Source organism: Elgaria multicarinata, chromosome 2 (assembly GCF_023053635.1).
Source record: "Elgaria multicarinata webbii isolate HBS135686 ecotype San Diego chromosome 2, rElgMul1.1.pri, whole genome shotgun sequence".
In the NCBI taxonomy this organism is placed as follows: domain Eukaryota; kingdom Metazoa; phylum Chordata; class Lepidosauria; order Squamata; family Anguidae; genus Elgaria; species Elgaria multicarinata.
The window spans coordinates 176,669,127-176,685,586 of NC_086172.1; the positions used below are offsets into that span (position 1 = coordinate 176,669,127).

General features: G+C 46.5%; 1 protein-coding gene across 2 annotated transcripts in view; it reads right to left on the reverse strand.

Moving 5' to 3' along the window:
• Positions 1-793: 793 nt before the first annotated feature.
• Positions 794-16,460, reverse strand: part of EXOC5 (exocyst complex component 5) — a 43,316-nt gene continuing 27,649 nt past the window's right edge. The window contains exons 11-18 of one of the 2 annotated variants that reach the window (XM_063118192.1): positions 15,236-15,445; positions 12,449-12,596; positions 10,373-10,481; positions 9,741-9,861; positions 6,585-6,671; positions 6,153-6,261; positions 2,594-2,809; positions 794-1,206 (exon numbers count right to left, since the gene is read on the reverse strand). In XM_063118192.1, the coding sequence (XP_062974262.1) occupies positions 1,018-1,206; positions 2,594-2,809; positions 6,153-6,261; positions 6,585-6,671; positions 9,741-9,861; positions 10,373-10,481; positions 12,449-12,596; positions 15,236-15,445 (1,189 nt within the window). In that variant the 3' untranslated portion in view covers positions 794-1,017. The remainder of the gene's footprint in view (positions 1,207-2,593; positions 2,810-6,152; positions 6,262-6,584; positions 6,672-9,740; positions 9,862-10,372; positions 10,482-12,448; positions 12,597-15,235; positions 15,446-16,460) is intronic. The other variant, XM_063118193.1, reaches the window with a different exon arrangement.

Here is a 16,460-nt window from a genome sequence, read left to right on the forward strand (position 1 = left end):
AGGAGATTTAGGCGCACCTTCTAATCTTTATGCTGCTAAGTCATTTATGTCCCTTCTCTTTTAACAGCGACGTAACAGGCAGAAATTGGGCATGGGCAGCTTTTCGCAGTCCCTGCACCACCCATCATTACAAATCAGCCGGCTGTTGAATTTCTGTCCGTTGTGCAGGTATCCCTAGGAGTTCTGCCAGAAAAAGGGGCAACCCTATCTACGGTTCCCGTGCCCGAGATCCCTGCGGCTCCCAGTACACTAAGCCCCATCACCATGGTTTGTCAGGAGTCTGCGAAAACACGTACAAGCACAGAACTGCAAGGAAAAGGAGGCCTTTGGGGGCAAGAGAAGAAGGCGCTGAGGACCAAGGGAATGTGAAGTGGAGGGCAGAGGAAAGCACTGGTCTGCCCTGTTGCAGAGCACGAGCATTAAACCCAGAAGAGCAGCGTTTAACTTCTCCTGGGGACACCATCCCTGGCACTTTTCAACCACCGCAGATCCCAAGTTTCATCGGAGTCAATGTTTACGTGTGGCGAACGCTGTTTTGCAAAAGCAGAAAGCCTCTGCTTTCTACCACAGAGTGACTGTAAGGTGTGAGCTTGTGGTGTGGGGTAAGAAGGAAAAAAAAATAGGGTCGTGCGAATCCGTGTTTACATGGAGAAATACTGAAAACCAAGCCGTTCCGTTTGGAGAAATCCTGAAAAACTGATGATTGTTTTTCTCATTTGGAAGCCAGAAAGGCTCACATGCATGGCTCGCTTTCCTGCGGCCACGTGGTGTTGTCACAGACGACAGGGAGAGATCTTGCAGAACCGTGAGCTCGGGCGACTGTTTATTTCACAAGGAAGATGGAAAGAGCGCAACGGAAAGGCCCAGTTTAAGTTATGGCTGAAGTTTTTGTTCTGAGGACCCCGGACCCCCACCCTGGACCACCTCCCGTCCCGTCCCCTTCTCAAAAGCTGCCACCACTGTGCTGTCTAGTGAGCCAAGTCCCAGCCTCTGCTTGGTTTCGCTGCTTCCGCACTCTCAGCTGAAGTGGCGGCCGAGACGGGCTGATCTGTAGTCAAGGCGGAGCTGGACGAAGGAGTGGAGGATGTTCTTCTCCAGAATAGCCAGCTGCTCCCCGGAGCAGACCTGCTTCAAGTTGTCCGGAGCGACGACGAGGAGGTTGCAAAGGGAGTGGAGCGTGTCAAAAAGCTGCAGTACCAACGCAATCTGCGGTAACGGGGGAAAAGCAAAGGGAAGTCAGCGCAAATCTCAAACGACGCTCCTGAGATCAGCCTGGAGATTATGAGCAGCCCCTCTTAATGCACAGACCCCACCCCCACCCCCTTCCTTCTTCACAAACCTGGAAGGCAAGAATACCGTGGACCGTTCTGGTCGCCACACCTAAAAAAGGATATTATGGAGCTGGAAAAAGTGCAGAAAAGGGCAACTGAAATGATCAAAAGGCTGGAGCATCTCCCCTAGGAGGGAAGGTTACAACAACTGGGATTGTTCAGCTTGGAAAAAAGGAGACTGAGGGGAGACATGATAGAGGTGTACAAAATTATGCCTGGTGTGGAGAATGGGGATAGGGAGTCATTTTTCTCCCTCTCTCACAATACTAGAGCCCAATGGGGTCATCCCATGAAACTGATTGGTGGGAGATCCAGGACAAATAAAAGGAAGGACTTCTTCACACAATTTCTGTTTTTAACTCTCGCTTGAAAACATTTCTTTTCTTGAAAGCTTTTGAACCGTAGCCTGGTCATGCTAGTCTATATTTAGTTTTAATGTCCCCTACCCCTATTGGTTTTTCCCCTCCCTCCCCTGTCTGTTACGGTGATTTTAGATTCTAAGCCATATGGCAGATGGTCTTGTTTCGTTTTATTCTGTACAGCGCCATGAACATTGATGGCGCTTTATAAATAGTAATAACAACACAGCACATAGTTAAATGATAGAACTCGCTACCACCCTAGGGAGGTGGTGGGCTCTCCCACACTAGAGGCCTTCAAGAGGCAGCTGGACAACCCTCTGTCAGAGATGCTTTAGGGTGGATTCCTGCACTGAGCAGGGGGTTGGACTCGATGGCCTTCTAGGCCCCTTCCAACTCTGCGATTCTATGATTCTATGAAGATGTAGTGATGGCCACCAAGCTGGATGGCTTTAAAAGGGGGTTGGATAAATTCCTGGAGGCAGAGGCTACCAATGGCTACTAGCCCTGGTGGTTGTGTGCTATCTCCAGTATTCGAGGCAGTAAGCCTGTGTGCACCAGTTGCTGGGGAACATGGGTGGGAGGGTTGCTGGGGAACCAGTTGCTGGGGAACCAGTTGCTGGGGAACACCAGTTGCTGGGGAACATGGAGGATGCTGTTGCACCATGTCTTGCTTGTTCATCCCAGGCCAATGGCTGGTTGGCCCCTGTGTGAACAGAGTGCTGGACTAGATGGACCCTTGGCCTGATCCAACATCAGGGCACTTCTGATGTTCTTAAGTCACTTAAATATCCCCATTTTGCAAATGCAAGGCTGCAGCTGACATAAGTATATGTCTACTTACATATACAGCCAAGGGGGCGATGCCCCGTATTGCACCTGGCAAGTATAACCGTGGCTTACCTTGAACTCTTTGGCGCACTTCCGGTATTCAGCCACATCACAGATTGCCAGCATGCCGCCCATGCAGCTGTAGGAATATTGCTGCAGGTGTTCATAAATCAGCCGGTGGAAACGAACGCCAAACTCCATCAGAACGCTGTCTACATTCTTACCATCCATAGAATTCCTGATCTTTTCCACTTGCTTCCTGACATACGCACAGACTTTGGCACAGGCCTGAAAGGTAAGCGGGGAAATTCAGAATAAGGCGCTCTCAAGCTGGAAATAAAAAGTGAGGACGTCCTGGACAATGGGAGGGTGCAAGAGGAAAGGCCTCGTTTTCCCACTGGGCTAAAGGTCTGAGTTACATACAAACCCCAAATCACCCACCAGTCTCCAACCCTCTGTCAGGGATGCTTTAGGGTGGATTCCTGCATTGAGCAGGGGGTTGGACTCGATGGCCGTGTAGGCCCCTTCCAACTCTGCTATTCTATGATTCTATGAATTCTACTCCAATCGCTCGATCCTCATTCTAAAAAATAACCTATTTCAACACAGAGACCTTGGTGAATAACTTGTTGCGTTCAAAAGACATTTCCTTATTGAATACGAAAGACAATGTCAGCACTTAATCCTTCACAAAGGACTGCAACCCCTGTCTATCACTATATTAACGCCTGTATGAAGTGGAAAAATATTGGTGATCTAGCAGCTATATGAAACGTATACTGTGCAACCTAACTTGCACAAGACACATATCTGGATTTACAGGGTCCTCTGTCATTTGACCGAGACACCCATAGGATTGCTCTCTTAATTGATTTTCCAGCCGGTCTGGGCAGGTTTGCATGATCGCTGAGAGAAAATAAGCCACGGTGCCTTGTTTTCCCTACCTAACTAGCATAATTACCCTCACCGGGCGTGGGTTGTCATGACATCCGAACCTGATGATGTGGGTGGGTGGTTTCAGGGTGGTTTGTAGACCACCCCAAGGTTCAGACGTCAGGAAGACCTGTTTTTATCTTATGCCTACTATTTGAGCTTATACAAGGTTCTGTTGACAGCAGCCACAAACTGTTAGGGTAATTACACTAATCACACCGCTCACGGACATCACACGCAGGGCGGTGGCTTATTTTCCCTCTGCGAACGTGCGAACCCAAGCCTGTCTCCCAAAAAGTTCTGTATGGCCCCAAAGCTTGCATACTCAGTGTGCCGCGCGTCACAGGCGCAGCAAAAAGTTCACCGTACCCACTTCACCCCTCCTAGAATGTAAAAAGCACTCTGGCATCCCCAAAGCACAGTTCACCTGCATGGAAATCCCACTGATGTCAATGGAATTTTAACCCCAAATATCTCTGCTTAAGACTGCAGCCTTTGATTGGGAGCCACAGCAATGGTTTTTAATGTGCCCGCCACCAGCAGCAGCAGCAGCAACATACACACTTCAAATAATTGCATGTACTATAATTTTCCAAAAATGTTGGCCATTTTGAACCTTGGAGTCATTCTGTGAAACACACAGGAAGCCCTTTGAATGCAAATGTGAAAAAAATTGCTATTAAAATTCACTTCTTGGCAATTTAGGCATTATTCATCTTAAATATTACGGATGTGCTCCGCTTCTAATCGGACCGGCGAATTACAAGCGGAGTGGGGTGCTTCGCCTCCCCTTAAAGCGGAGGCGAAGAGGATTGGGGGGCTGGCGGAGTGTGGCGAAGAGGATCGAGGTGAAGGCGGATCCTTCGCCTCGATCCGGAGCTCCGCAAGAAAGGTAAGTGGGGTTTACCGGGCCCTGCCGCTGTCGCCCATGCGGCGACAGTGGCAGGGCCCGGTAACCCCCCCCCTCCTCTCCCTTACCTGCGTCCGTCCGCGGTCCCTCGGCTTCTTCAATTGAGCCCGCGGCTCAACCAGGAAGTCTAGGCCGCACTTGCGGCCCAGACTTCCTGGCAGAGCTTTAAGCTCAATTGAAGAAGCCGAGGGACCGCGGACGGACGCAGGTAAGGCCCCCCCTCCCCCTTGGTGCCTTCCCGGGCCCTGCAGGTAAGGGAGAGGAGGGAGGGGGGCCTTACCTGGCGCCACTCCCCTCCACTGCGGAGCTCCGATTCAGAGCCGGAGCTCCGCGGCGAAGAGGAGCGGACTAGGGGGTCGGATCGAAATTTTCGGATCGGCCCACGGAGCGGATCGGGGGTCCGTGCACACCCTTATTAAATATTGTATCCTATGCCTAATATTTGAGCTTATACAAAGTTTGACTGTCTTAATACATTTGAGGTTCTGTCGATGGCAGCCACAAACGTCTGGGACAGGGGGGCGCAACCTTTCCAAACTTTCGGAGGTCTGGAGGGGACGCTGGTCCTGAGTGATCGTGATACAGGACGCTCTTTCCTTGCTGCTAGCAGCGGCAAGGAAAGAGCTACCTGTATGAGGATGTCTGGGGGAAATTGGCCATGGTGAGGAATTCAGCAGGAGGGGTATCAGGGCACCTATGGGAGGGCCAGAGTACAGGCCTTTGTGGGCCCACAGGCTGTGCACCCCTCATCTAGGAATATAGAGAGGAGATCCAGGCATTTATTCATAGATTCATAGAATAGTAGAGTTGGAAGGGGCCTACAAGGCCATCGAGTCCAACCCCTTGCTCAATGCAGGAATCCACCCTAAAGCATCCCTGACAGATGGTTGTCCAGCTGCCTCTTGAAGGCCTCTAGTGTGGGAGAGCCCACAACCTCCCTAGGTAACTGGTTCCATTGTCATGCTGCTCTAACAGTCAGGAAGTTTTTCCTGATGCCCAGCCAGAATCCGGCTTCCTGTAACTTGAGCCCTTTATTCCGTGTCTTGCACTCTGGGAGGATCGAGAAGAGATCCTGGCCCTCCTCTGTGGGACAACCTTTCAAGTATTTGAAGAGTGCTATCATGTCTCCCCTCCATCTTCTCTTTTCCAGGCTAAACATGCCCAGTTCTTTCAGTCTCTCTTCATAGGGCTTTGTTTCCAGACCCCTGATCATCCTGGTTGCCCTCCTCTGAACATGCTCCAGCTTGTCTGCGTCCTTCTTGAATTGTGGAGCCCAGAACTGGACGCAATACTCTAGATTCCCTGACCTTTGGAGGAAGAGAGAATTTCTATTCCTGCTCTTTGTAGGTGGCACACAATCGTTGAGATGCAAATGACTCCACAGAGTGAGAGGTAGTTTGGCTGTTGGGGCTCTATAAATGCTAAATCACAGTAGTACATAATAAGGCTTTGTGCATAAGAGGGGACACAGCATTATTTCAGAGGGGCAAAAGTATCTGCACGTCTGGCCCTGATCTATGATCCATTTTTATATAGCACAACAGGACCACAACTACTAAAACTGCTGAGCATTTTAGAACTACTCTTGTTCTCCCCGGCTGAAACTGCACAATGGAAATGCGTCAGAATTCCTACAAGAGCGAAGGAAAACTTGACTATTAAGTCAGGCGCACGTGTGATAAAATGTATACACTGAGCGGAGCCAGCACCCGCAGGGAAGAATGCCAGCAGCAGTCCAATTACGTGCTGTGCCACTTGTCATTGACTAATCTATATATAGTTACTCACATTAGTGTACTGAATCAGAACATTGTTCTCATCTTCTGGTTTGAAATCGGTCTTCTTTTGTTCAGCCGCCAAGATGTGCTTCATCTGTCCAACCATGCAATTCAGCGTCCTTCAGAGTTAAAATACCAGGTGGCTGTTTTAAAGAGAGCATTTTTGAGCCCTACAAAACCCCAGCCAACACGATCCCTTATCAAAGCAACTGCTTGCTTGTGTTGAAGTGCAGTTGAAGACCTGTCCCCCTAGGCTTCCAGAAATGGTGGACCTCTAGACAGGACCAAATATAACTTTAGCATTCACTATACGCTCTATATTATACGCACATGCCCAAATCACCCCTGCACCGTTTTTTTTATTATTATTATTCTGCCAGAACCATGAACAGTTGATGTAAACACAGAGAGATGAACTTAAAAGTATGAAAGCTTCACTTGCCTATCTATGCCCATGTCCAGTTTCACCTCCATCTGTTCTGTGATATCCTTTTTCTTCTGAAGGCATTCAGAGAGCTTTGGAGAAGAGCTGTGATAAATTAAGGGAGGGGAGGTCGTTGTCTACTGTTTAGCATAATGCAACCATCAACAGGACTCCCTGGATTCCAAGCACTTGAATCTGTCAGGGTTTTCCAGCTCATCTTCCCTATTCAATCCATCCATTATGTTTTACAGTCGCACACCAGCAAAACCAATATAAAACATACGAAGGATAAATAAAAAAGTGGCATAAAAGCAAAATGCAGCTTTGTGAAGTTCCTTCTCTCAGGAGGACTGCAACGTTATTTTTCTAATTTGCATTGAGGTCATAAGAAACTTAGGCCTTAGCTAGACCTACTTGATAGCCTGCGATGGAGGAGGGGAGATCTCGCGATGTGTTTAACACGAGATCCCTCCTTTGTTTACATGCGAGGCGCGATGGCCTCAGAAGGAGAGGTGTCGCACCCGCCATTTTTTGTTTATTTCTTAAAGGGGAAGCAGCGCACGAACGCTCGCACGCAAAAGGCAAGTTGTTTTTCTAAATTTAAATTATTTTCCCCGCTCCCCCCCACCCTGTCCCCGATGGGTGCAGCGCTCCTGAGGAGTGCTGTGCCCCGTGCGCGACTTCCGGCTCCTCGTGAGGAATCGTGTGAAGCCGGGTCAACCCGCGCCACCCGGGACCGCGGAAAAACCGGGGCCAAACGGGAGGGCGAGATCCTGGGGCAAGGGAGGAATCATCCCTCCCTGATCCCGTGCGTCATGCGGACGCACAGGGACGATCCCGGGTATCACCCCGGGATTTCGCCCGGTCTAGCTAAGGCCTTAGAGACCCTTTCAGTAATATGGGAGGACACATCCCTTAAACAAATTAATACCAAAGTTGTGGGGTTACATCCAGAAAAAGGCTGTTAATAATAGAAAGGTTACCGTATTTCTTCGATTGTAAGACGCCATCGATTGTAAGACGCACACTAATTTCAGTACCATCAACAGAAAAAAAAAAAACACCCTAAGACACACCCGCGATTCTAAGACGCACCCCATTTTTAGAGATGTTTATATGGGGGGAAAACTGTGTCTTAGAATTGAAGAAATACGGTAGCTTCTTTCTGCATTCCTCATATATGTGACAATGCAAAACGACATGTTCAATTGCTCCAGAGCCACAGGGACGTATCTGTTCATTAACCGGGATTTTACTAAATCGTCCTTCTAGTAGTGCTGATGGCAACATACTCGTCTTCCCTATTGTTCTCAACTCTCATAAAAGAGGCCTCCATGTTGCAATGATGCTTGGAGCAACCCAACTGATGTGAAAAGCGGGAACCGGGGGGTGTTATTGGGGGCAGCGAGTGGACCCAATGGACCAACCAGAGGCCTCTGGGAAGCCTGCAAGGAAGACATGAGGGCCACAGCTGTCTCCCGCTGTGCTTCCTAGCCTGCTGCCTCTGACCCTGGAGGTAACATGCAGACACTGATAGCCATTACTCTCCATGAATGTGCCCAGTCCCGCTCTGAAGCAGCAGAAAATCTCAGTTTAAATGTTGAATTTTAAAAACAAGAGCAAATTTCCAGCCTTCAAGAGGGATACTTGAAAGTGCGTGATCTCAGAAGTCGATATGGAGCTACTGGTAGATCAGGGTGAAAGAAACACTACACGGCATGGCGGCGGCGGCGGCATCATCATTTCTTACCCGCCTCTCCGTTTGGATCGAGGTAGGGAACAAAAATAAGTATAAATACACAAAGTTGATTAAAAACAAAGTACACATTTCCTAAAATTCCACTGGGTAGGCCTGCCGGAAGAGATCAGTCTTTATAGTCTTCATGAATTCGAAAAGACTATTAAGTTGACGAATCTCCTCCGGCAGGCCGTTCCAGTCTGGGAGCAGCAGAAGAGAAGGTCCTCTGGGTAATACCTGTCAGCCTAGTTTTGGCTGACTGAAGTCGATTCTTCCCAGAGGACCTGAGTGTGTGGGGCGGATTGTACAGGAGAAGGAGATCCCGCAAGTAGCCTGGACCCAAACCATGTAGGGCTTTAAAGGTAATAACCAACACTTTATACTTCGCCTGGAAACTAATTGGCAGCCAGTGAAGAGATTTTAAAACTGGTGTAATGTGGGCACCCCTAGGTGAACCGGTGACCAACCTGGCTGCCATATTTTGAACGAGTTGAAGTTTCTGGACTAGGCACAAAGGTAGCCCTGTGTAGAGTGCATTGCAGAAGCCTCGAAGTTACCCGCATGTGCACTACCAGCTTTAGGTCTTCCGACTCCAGGAAGGGGCACAGCTGGCGTATCAGCAGAAGCTGATGGTAGGCACTCCTGGCCGTCGCATCTATATGAGCTGTCATTTGGAGCGACAGATCCAAGCTGCGAACACAGTCTTTCAGGGGGAGTGTAACCCCATCCATGTCATCCTCCCAAAGTCGCCACAGAATCCTTGTTTATTTTCTGCCATTACGTCAGTCCCCTGCTCTTTAAATTTGTGCAGTAACTCAAGGTTCGTATGTAAATGGGCATAACCACTATAGGAAAGGAAAGGAACCTCTCGTGCGAGCACTGAGTCATTACTGACTCTTGGAGGGACGCCAGCTTTCGCTGACGTTTTCTTGGCAGGCCTTCTAGCGGGGTGGTTTGCCGTTGCCTTCCCCGGCCGTTATTATCTTTCCCCCAGCTAGCTGGGTACTCATTTTACCGACTTCAGGAGGATGGAAGGCTGAGTCGACCCGAGCCGGCTGCCTGAGAACCAGCTTCCGCTGGGATCAAACTCAGGCCGTGGGGAGAGTTTCAGCTGCAGAAACTGCTGCTTTACCACTCTGCGCCACACGAGGCTCATAACCACTATAACCGAGTCAAAATCTTCTAGTGGCAAAAGCCTGGAGATTATTAACAGAAAATCCAGAGTCCAGTGTGCATTGCAGGACCCACAGGCTTCAGGCAATGAGGCCAAACCAACAAGATGCATGGGAGGCCCCTAATGTATCTTTACTATACGAGAGCTGCTTGTTCTGCACCTTTTATATGACTTCAGTCATGGGACGATAACGTTTTTCCCCTCTATGAACGAATATTTATGAGTACGGCTTCTTGGCTCATAGACACAACAACCAACCTACCTAACCAATGGCATCAGATGGTCATTGAACTGTTTGTCAAAGAGATGGAAAATAGTATTTGCCTGGTTCACAACGTCCAGGAAATAAAGATTTGCAGTTTTGGCATCTGGTGAAGGAATGCCTAGAGGTAAATAAATAACAAAGTTAAAAAAATATTTGAATGGGGCTAAGAAAATAATTCACCTAACACGTATCAGTGATCCTGGCCGATTACTTACATTGCCAGAGGAAACAAGAAAACGGAAATTAAGCTGTATGAAGATACGTTTCTGACTAATGCTTTTTATAAGTTAAGCATGGGAGTAGTGTAGCTTATTCCATCACCATGAATCTTTTAAGCTGGATACATATCAGCAGTTTTAAGAATGGTGTTTATTTGGCAATTTGGTGGAGGATTTGGTGGGATTTACATTGCTGTAAATTACACTGTTTGGAGTCTAATAAACAAGGCAGGTTATAAGGAAAATATACAACGAAAATATACCCAAAATTAAATGATCTTTTAAGTCTTTTCCAAGATGTGTTGTGCTGTGTTTATGCTGTTGCTATTAGAAATTAATTCAAGAAATGGACACAGGTCAGCTACTTTGTGCTTTGCTATCAAATGGAAATAAAGGTGGTACTACACTTACCAGCCAGCCCAGTTTCTAGAGCATAATCAATGTGCTCGATACACAAGAAATCTACGAGCAAAGAGAAAATCCTGAAGGCATTCTTCGGCAAATCTGAAGGATCAGAAAGCTTTAAAAACGGAAAGGACGTGTTAGCACTTTTCTGGCATTGAGATGCGAGGAATTCTGTGCAAGTTATTTCAAGCAGACTGCTTTGCATGGTTTCATTGAGGCCGATATAACCGCGGAGAGGTAAAGCACCATGCAAGTGGCAAGTTCTTGTTAGACTCCCAGATCCCTGGCCTTAATTTTATGAAAACAACATTTCTAACCCTTGTAGCAAAGCTTGAACCCATTTGGGATGCATTTGCTAATGTCTCAAAAGTTCTCTCTCCCCTCAAAGCCCTAGAATCATAGAATCATAGAATAGCAGAGTTGGAAGGGGCATATAAGGCCAGAGTCCAACCTCCAGTTCAATGCAGGAATCCACCCTAAAGCATACCTGACAGATGGTTGTCCAGCTGCCTCTTGAAGGCCTCTAGTGTGGGAGAGCCCACCACCTCCCTAGGTCACTGGTTCCATTGTCGTACTGCTCTAACAATCAGGAATTTATCCTGAGGTCCAGCCGGAATCTGACTTCCTGTAATTTGAGCCCATTATTCCATGTCCTGCACTCTGGGAGGATCGAGAAGAGATCCTGGCCCTCCTCTGTGGGACAACCTTTTAAGTATTTGAAGAGTGCTATCATGTCTCCCCTCCATCTTCTCTTCTCCAGGCTAAACAGGCCCAGTTCTCTCAGTCTCTCTTCATAGGGCTTTGTTTCCAGACCCCTGATCATCCTGGTTGCCCTCCTCTGAACACGCTCCAGCTCGTCTGCGTCCTTCTTGAATTGTGGAGCCCAGAACTGGACGCAATACTCTAGATGAGGCCTAACCAGGGCCGAATAAAGGGGAACCAGTACCCTATGTTGCTCCTTGCATCTATTAAAAAAATAACATTTCCTACTCTTCCCTTTGTCCCTCTCTCTCTCTCTCCCTCTCTCTCTCTCTCCCTCTCTACATTAAGGATATTCAAATCAGCAAAACCCAAGTTCCCTGAAGTTCTTCAAATTGCATCCCGAGTCAGTATCAGATTGCGTGACTGGGTTCCCCCCCCCCTTTTGCATGAAAATCCACGTGTATTTTTATGTGTATTTTCCCAAATGTTCACATCAATTGTGCACATCTTTGAAATGTACTTATTCTTCCCCCATTGACTAAAGCGTGTTTGCGCACATTTTTTTCCAGAAGTACGCATTCGTTTTTCAAATGTAGGCTTGCTGCCAAATGCATTTTGAGGAGGGGAGTTCTGCAAGCTCGAAAATCTATGGACTTTGACTGCAAATTTCATCCGTGTCAGTGTTCTGTGCAGAAGGTGTGAATTAGGTCAATCTTGATGAAAAATGAATCGAAATGAATTTCTCATACATCCCTACTGTGCCCACCTTCCTCTTTCTGGAATCAGGACTGCCATTCTTTCCTTCAATGATTTCAGAAAATTCCAATTACCCTATTTCTTCAATTCTAAGACGCACTTTTTTTCCCATATAAACATCTCTAAAAATGGGGTGCGTCTTAGAATCACGGGTGTGTCTTAGGGTTCTTTCTCTGTTGGTGGTACTGAAATTAGTGTGCCTTACAATCGATGGCGTCTTACAATCGAAGAAATACGGTAAAAGGCTGGAGTACCTAAACCCTGACTTTTGGAGGATATGGGGTTAAATGCATGTCTATAATGCTGGGGAGGGGAAACATAGGCATACCACAGAGGGCCTCCAAAAACAAATTACTATTTCACAGTTCCCATAAGCCTGGTCCTGACAACAAAATTTGGAATACTTACTCCATCTCTTCATCTGCTATCTTTCTACCAAAATATTCGTGTACAAAGTGGCTCACGAAAAATGCATAAAGCAGATGATGAATAGTATTAAGAATTTTTTAAAAAACAACAACAAATCAGCAAAAGAAAGCAGGCACTAAAATTGTGTGCCTGTGTGCACGTGTGTGTATGTGTGTGTGTGTGTGTGTGTGTGTGTGTGTGTGTGCATATACGCACCCTGTGACACCTTTCAAATGCTTGTTTTGTTTCTTGTAAGAGATTAACTACTACATCCTGGGACAGGAAAGTTTCGCCATGAGTATCAATACTTGGGCCCAGGGGCAAATTTGTCCGTTGCCGTATTCTCTCCTTGAGGTCTTGAATGCTAGAAAGAGATGCACCAAACAGGAACATTTACTCAAGTCAAGTATTACTTTGGTTAGTTTCTCAGCCACACAAAGATAGCAATCTTACATAATGCACACAGCAGCCAAATGCCATGAATTCTTGAGAAAAACAACAGCAAACACAGCACGGAAACAAAAAAGGCTTCCTTAAATAATGGGGATGATGACCCACATCTATCAGCCCTTAAAACCAGCCACTGCCCCCTGTGTTCCTATAAAGCAGCCTTTCTCAACCTGAGGCGCTCCAGATGTGTTGGACTACAACTCCCAGAATGCCCCAGCCAGCTCTGCTGGCTGGGGCATTCTGGGAGATGCAGTCCAACACATCTGGAGCGCCCCAGGTTGAGAAAGGCTGCTATAAAGCCTTATATGGCTTGGGACCACAATATCTGAGGGAACGTCTCTCCCGACATGTCTCTCCCGACACGTCTCTCCCGACATGAACTTACCTGTACACTGCGCTCAACATCTAAGGTCCTCCTCCGAGTGCCTACCCCGAGGGAAGCTCGGAGAATGGCAACAAGGGAGAGGGCCTTCTCAGTGGTGGCCCCCCCAATTATGGAATGATCTCCCTGATGAGGCTCGCCTGGCACCAACACTGTTATCTTTTCGACTCCAGCTTAAGACTTTTCTCTTCTCCCAGGCAGTTAACAACATGTGCTGAATTTTTAATTGACCCCAGAATAGTTGTTTTAAATCAATATTGTTTTTAAATAGATACTGTTTTTATGCTTTTGATGGTTTAAAATTTTTGCATATCTGTTTTTAAGGTTATTTGTTTTTAACTTTTGTAAACCGCCCAGAGAGCTTCAGCTATGGGGTGATATATAAATGTAATAAAATAAATTTTTTAAAAAATCATATATTACTGACAAAGAATATCCTCTTTGGCTGGAGACGGGCCATCGTTTTTAAAGAAGGTGAAGGTTGCATAGAATCGGCAAAGCTGTCAGTGGGTTACACACCCATATTTTTTTTGTCCTGCTACCATATTTGGTCCAACAGGTTTTACATGCTTTCGTTGTGATTCAAAAACCAGCCAAACTTGTTAGATGAATCATAGAATCATAGAATAGCAGAGTTGGAAGGGGCCTACGAGGCCATCGAGTCCAACCCCTTGCTCAATGCAGGAATCCACCCTAAAGCATCCCTGACAGATGGTTGTCCAGCTGCCTCTTGAAGGCCTCTAGTGTGGGAGAGCCCACAACCCCACCAGGCAACTGATTCCATTGTCGTACTGCTCTAACAGTCAGGAAGTTTTTCCTGATGTCCAGCTGGAATCTGACTTCCTTTAACTTGAGCCCATTATTCCGTGTCCTGCATTTTGGGAGGATCGAGAAGAGATCCTGGCCCTCCTCCGTGGGACAACCTTTTAAGTATTTGAAGAGTGCTATCATGTCTCCCCTCAATCTTCTCTTCTCCAGGCTAAACATGCCCAGTTCTTTCAGTCTCTCTTCATAGGGCTTTGTTTCCAGACCCCTGATCATCCTGGTTGCCCTCCTCTGAACACGCTCCAGCTTGTCTGCGTCCTTCTTGAATTGTGGAGCCCAGAACTGGACGCAATACTCTAGATGAGGCCTAACCAGGGCCGAATAGAGAGGAACCAGTACCTCACGTGATCTGGAATCTATACTTCTATTAATGCAGCCCAAAATAGCATTTGCCTTTCTTGCAGCCCTATCGCACTGTTCGCTCATATTCAGCTTGCTATCTACAACAATTCCAAGATCCTTCTCGTTTGTAGTATTGCTGAGCCAGGTTTCCCCCATCTTATAACTGTGCATTTGGTTTCTATTTCCTAGATGTAGAACTTGGCATTTATCCCTATTCAATTTCATCCTGTTGTTTTCAGCCCAGCACTCCAGCCTATCAAGATCACTTTGAAGTTTGTTTCTGTCTTCCAGGGTATTAGCTATCCCACCCAATTTTGCGTCATCTGCAAATGTGATCAGCGTTCCCTGCACCTCCTCATCCAAATCATTAATAAAAATGTTGAAGAGCACTGGGCCATTAGCACTTGTCCCACTATTACGAGAGATAATAGTGGGACAAAAGATGCTGTGTGCACACTGCAGGCATTCACCAGTCTCTTAAACTTACTGCTTGTCTCCAGCCTTACATCCAACACCCTATATATGCACCTAATTAGCATGGCCAGGAAAGAGAGAGGCAGTCTTCATGGCTGCACCACGAACGTGGAAACGCCTTTCTGCCGGAGTATTGCCAGAGCCTGAGCAAAATCCTTGTAGCATGTATGTGCAATGCACGTATGGAAAAAAACTCTGGGGCAGATGGCATGCATGTGATATATATAATTTCGGAATGTATGAAGGAACCGTTATTCCTCTTCCCCCAGATATTCAAAAGGGTAATTAACTAGAAAGTCAGAAGCAGACTAAATAAGATGTTACAACTGTAAGATATCTTTGCTCGTGCTAAGTTATTTCACAGAACGTCTCTGCAGAATTTTCACACTCAAGCAAACGTTACAGTAGGTCTGGATTTATAAATTTATTTGCTAGCATCTTAAACAGATGTGCCCGTAAAGTAGATCCGAGAATGCCGCAAATTTAAAACGGGTAAGCAGACTGGAATAAGATTGAAAGCCAGAACTTACCCTCCACTCCCAATGGCTCTCTTTTGATGATTTTTTGACTCATAATAGCGCTGTAAAATCATGGAACTCCTGCTTCTCAAATAACCAATTTCCACCTCAATGTAATTCTCCAAGTAGGAAACGAAGATGGATTTGATAAGCTTAGACAAGAAAGTCTGCTTATCAGTGCCCAAGTTAAACTCCATCAATTTGCTTGAAAGATTAGTAGTCCTTTATGTTAAAGGTGTGGGGGGAGGAGGGGAGCAAGAGAAAGAAGCAACGTATTTGTAAGAGTTAAAATACAGGCATAGCATTTCATAGAATCATAGAATAGCAGAGTTGGAAGGGGCCTACAAGGCCATCTAGTCCAACCCCCTGCTCAATGCAGGAATCCACCCTAAAGCATCCCTGACAGATGAACATTTACAATGTTCATGTCTAACAGGACGCAGTGAAGGGTCTGGATGTGCCTAGCAAACATGGACCTGCTTGATCCCCTAGATTGGAGAACATTGCAAAAGCCTCATGGAAGAACACAAGCTATTTAGTAAGTGTGCAATCCTATACATGTTTAGACAGAAATAAGTCCCACAACTGTCAGACGCTGACGCATGCTCAGACAGACTTAGTCCTGCCTAAGCATGCATAGGATTGCGCCCAAAATCATGTTTAAAGTTAACTTAGGGAGTGCCAACAACTCCCAGCTTATTTGTATTTGGCTGCAAGAAGAATAACTTGCTTCTGGTCAGAATTCAAGGTGCTGGTAATGATGTTTAAAGCCCTAAACGGCTTGGGACCTCGATACTTGAGAGAGCGCCTCTCCTTATATATGCCTGCCCGAGACCTTAGATCTGTTGGAGGAGCCCTTCTCCGCATCCCACCAATGCAACATATACGCTATGATGGGACAAGGGAGAGGGCCTTCTCTGTGGTGGCACCCCGACTGTGGAATGCCCTCCCCTTGGAGGCCCGATTGGCACCAACATTGATTGCATTTCGACGCCAAGTAAAAACACGGCTTTTGGCTTTTTAACAAAGTCTTTGATGGTTAAACTCACTGGCACATTGTTTTAACTGTTTTAACTGTATCTATTGCTTTTAAATTATATATTGTTTTAACTTGGATCATGGTTTAATTTGTTTTTAACTGTGCGTATTTATTGTTTTATACTGTATGTTTTTATCTGTATGCCTCCCTGAGATCTTAGTGATATAGGGCGGGATATAAATATTTTAAATAAATAAA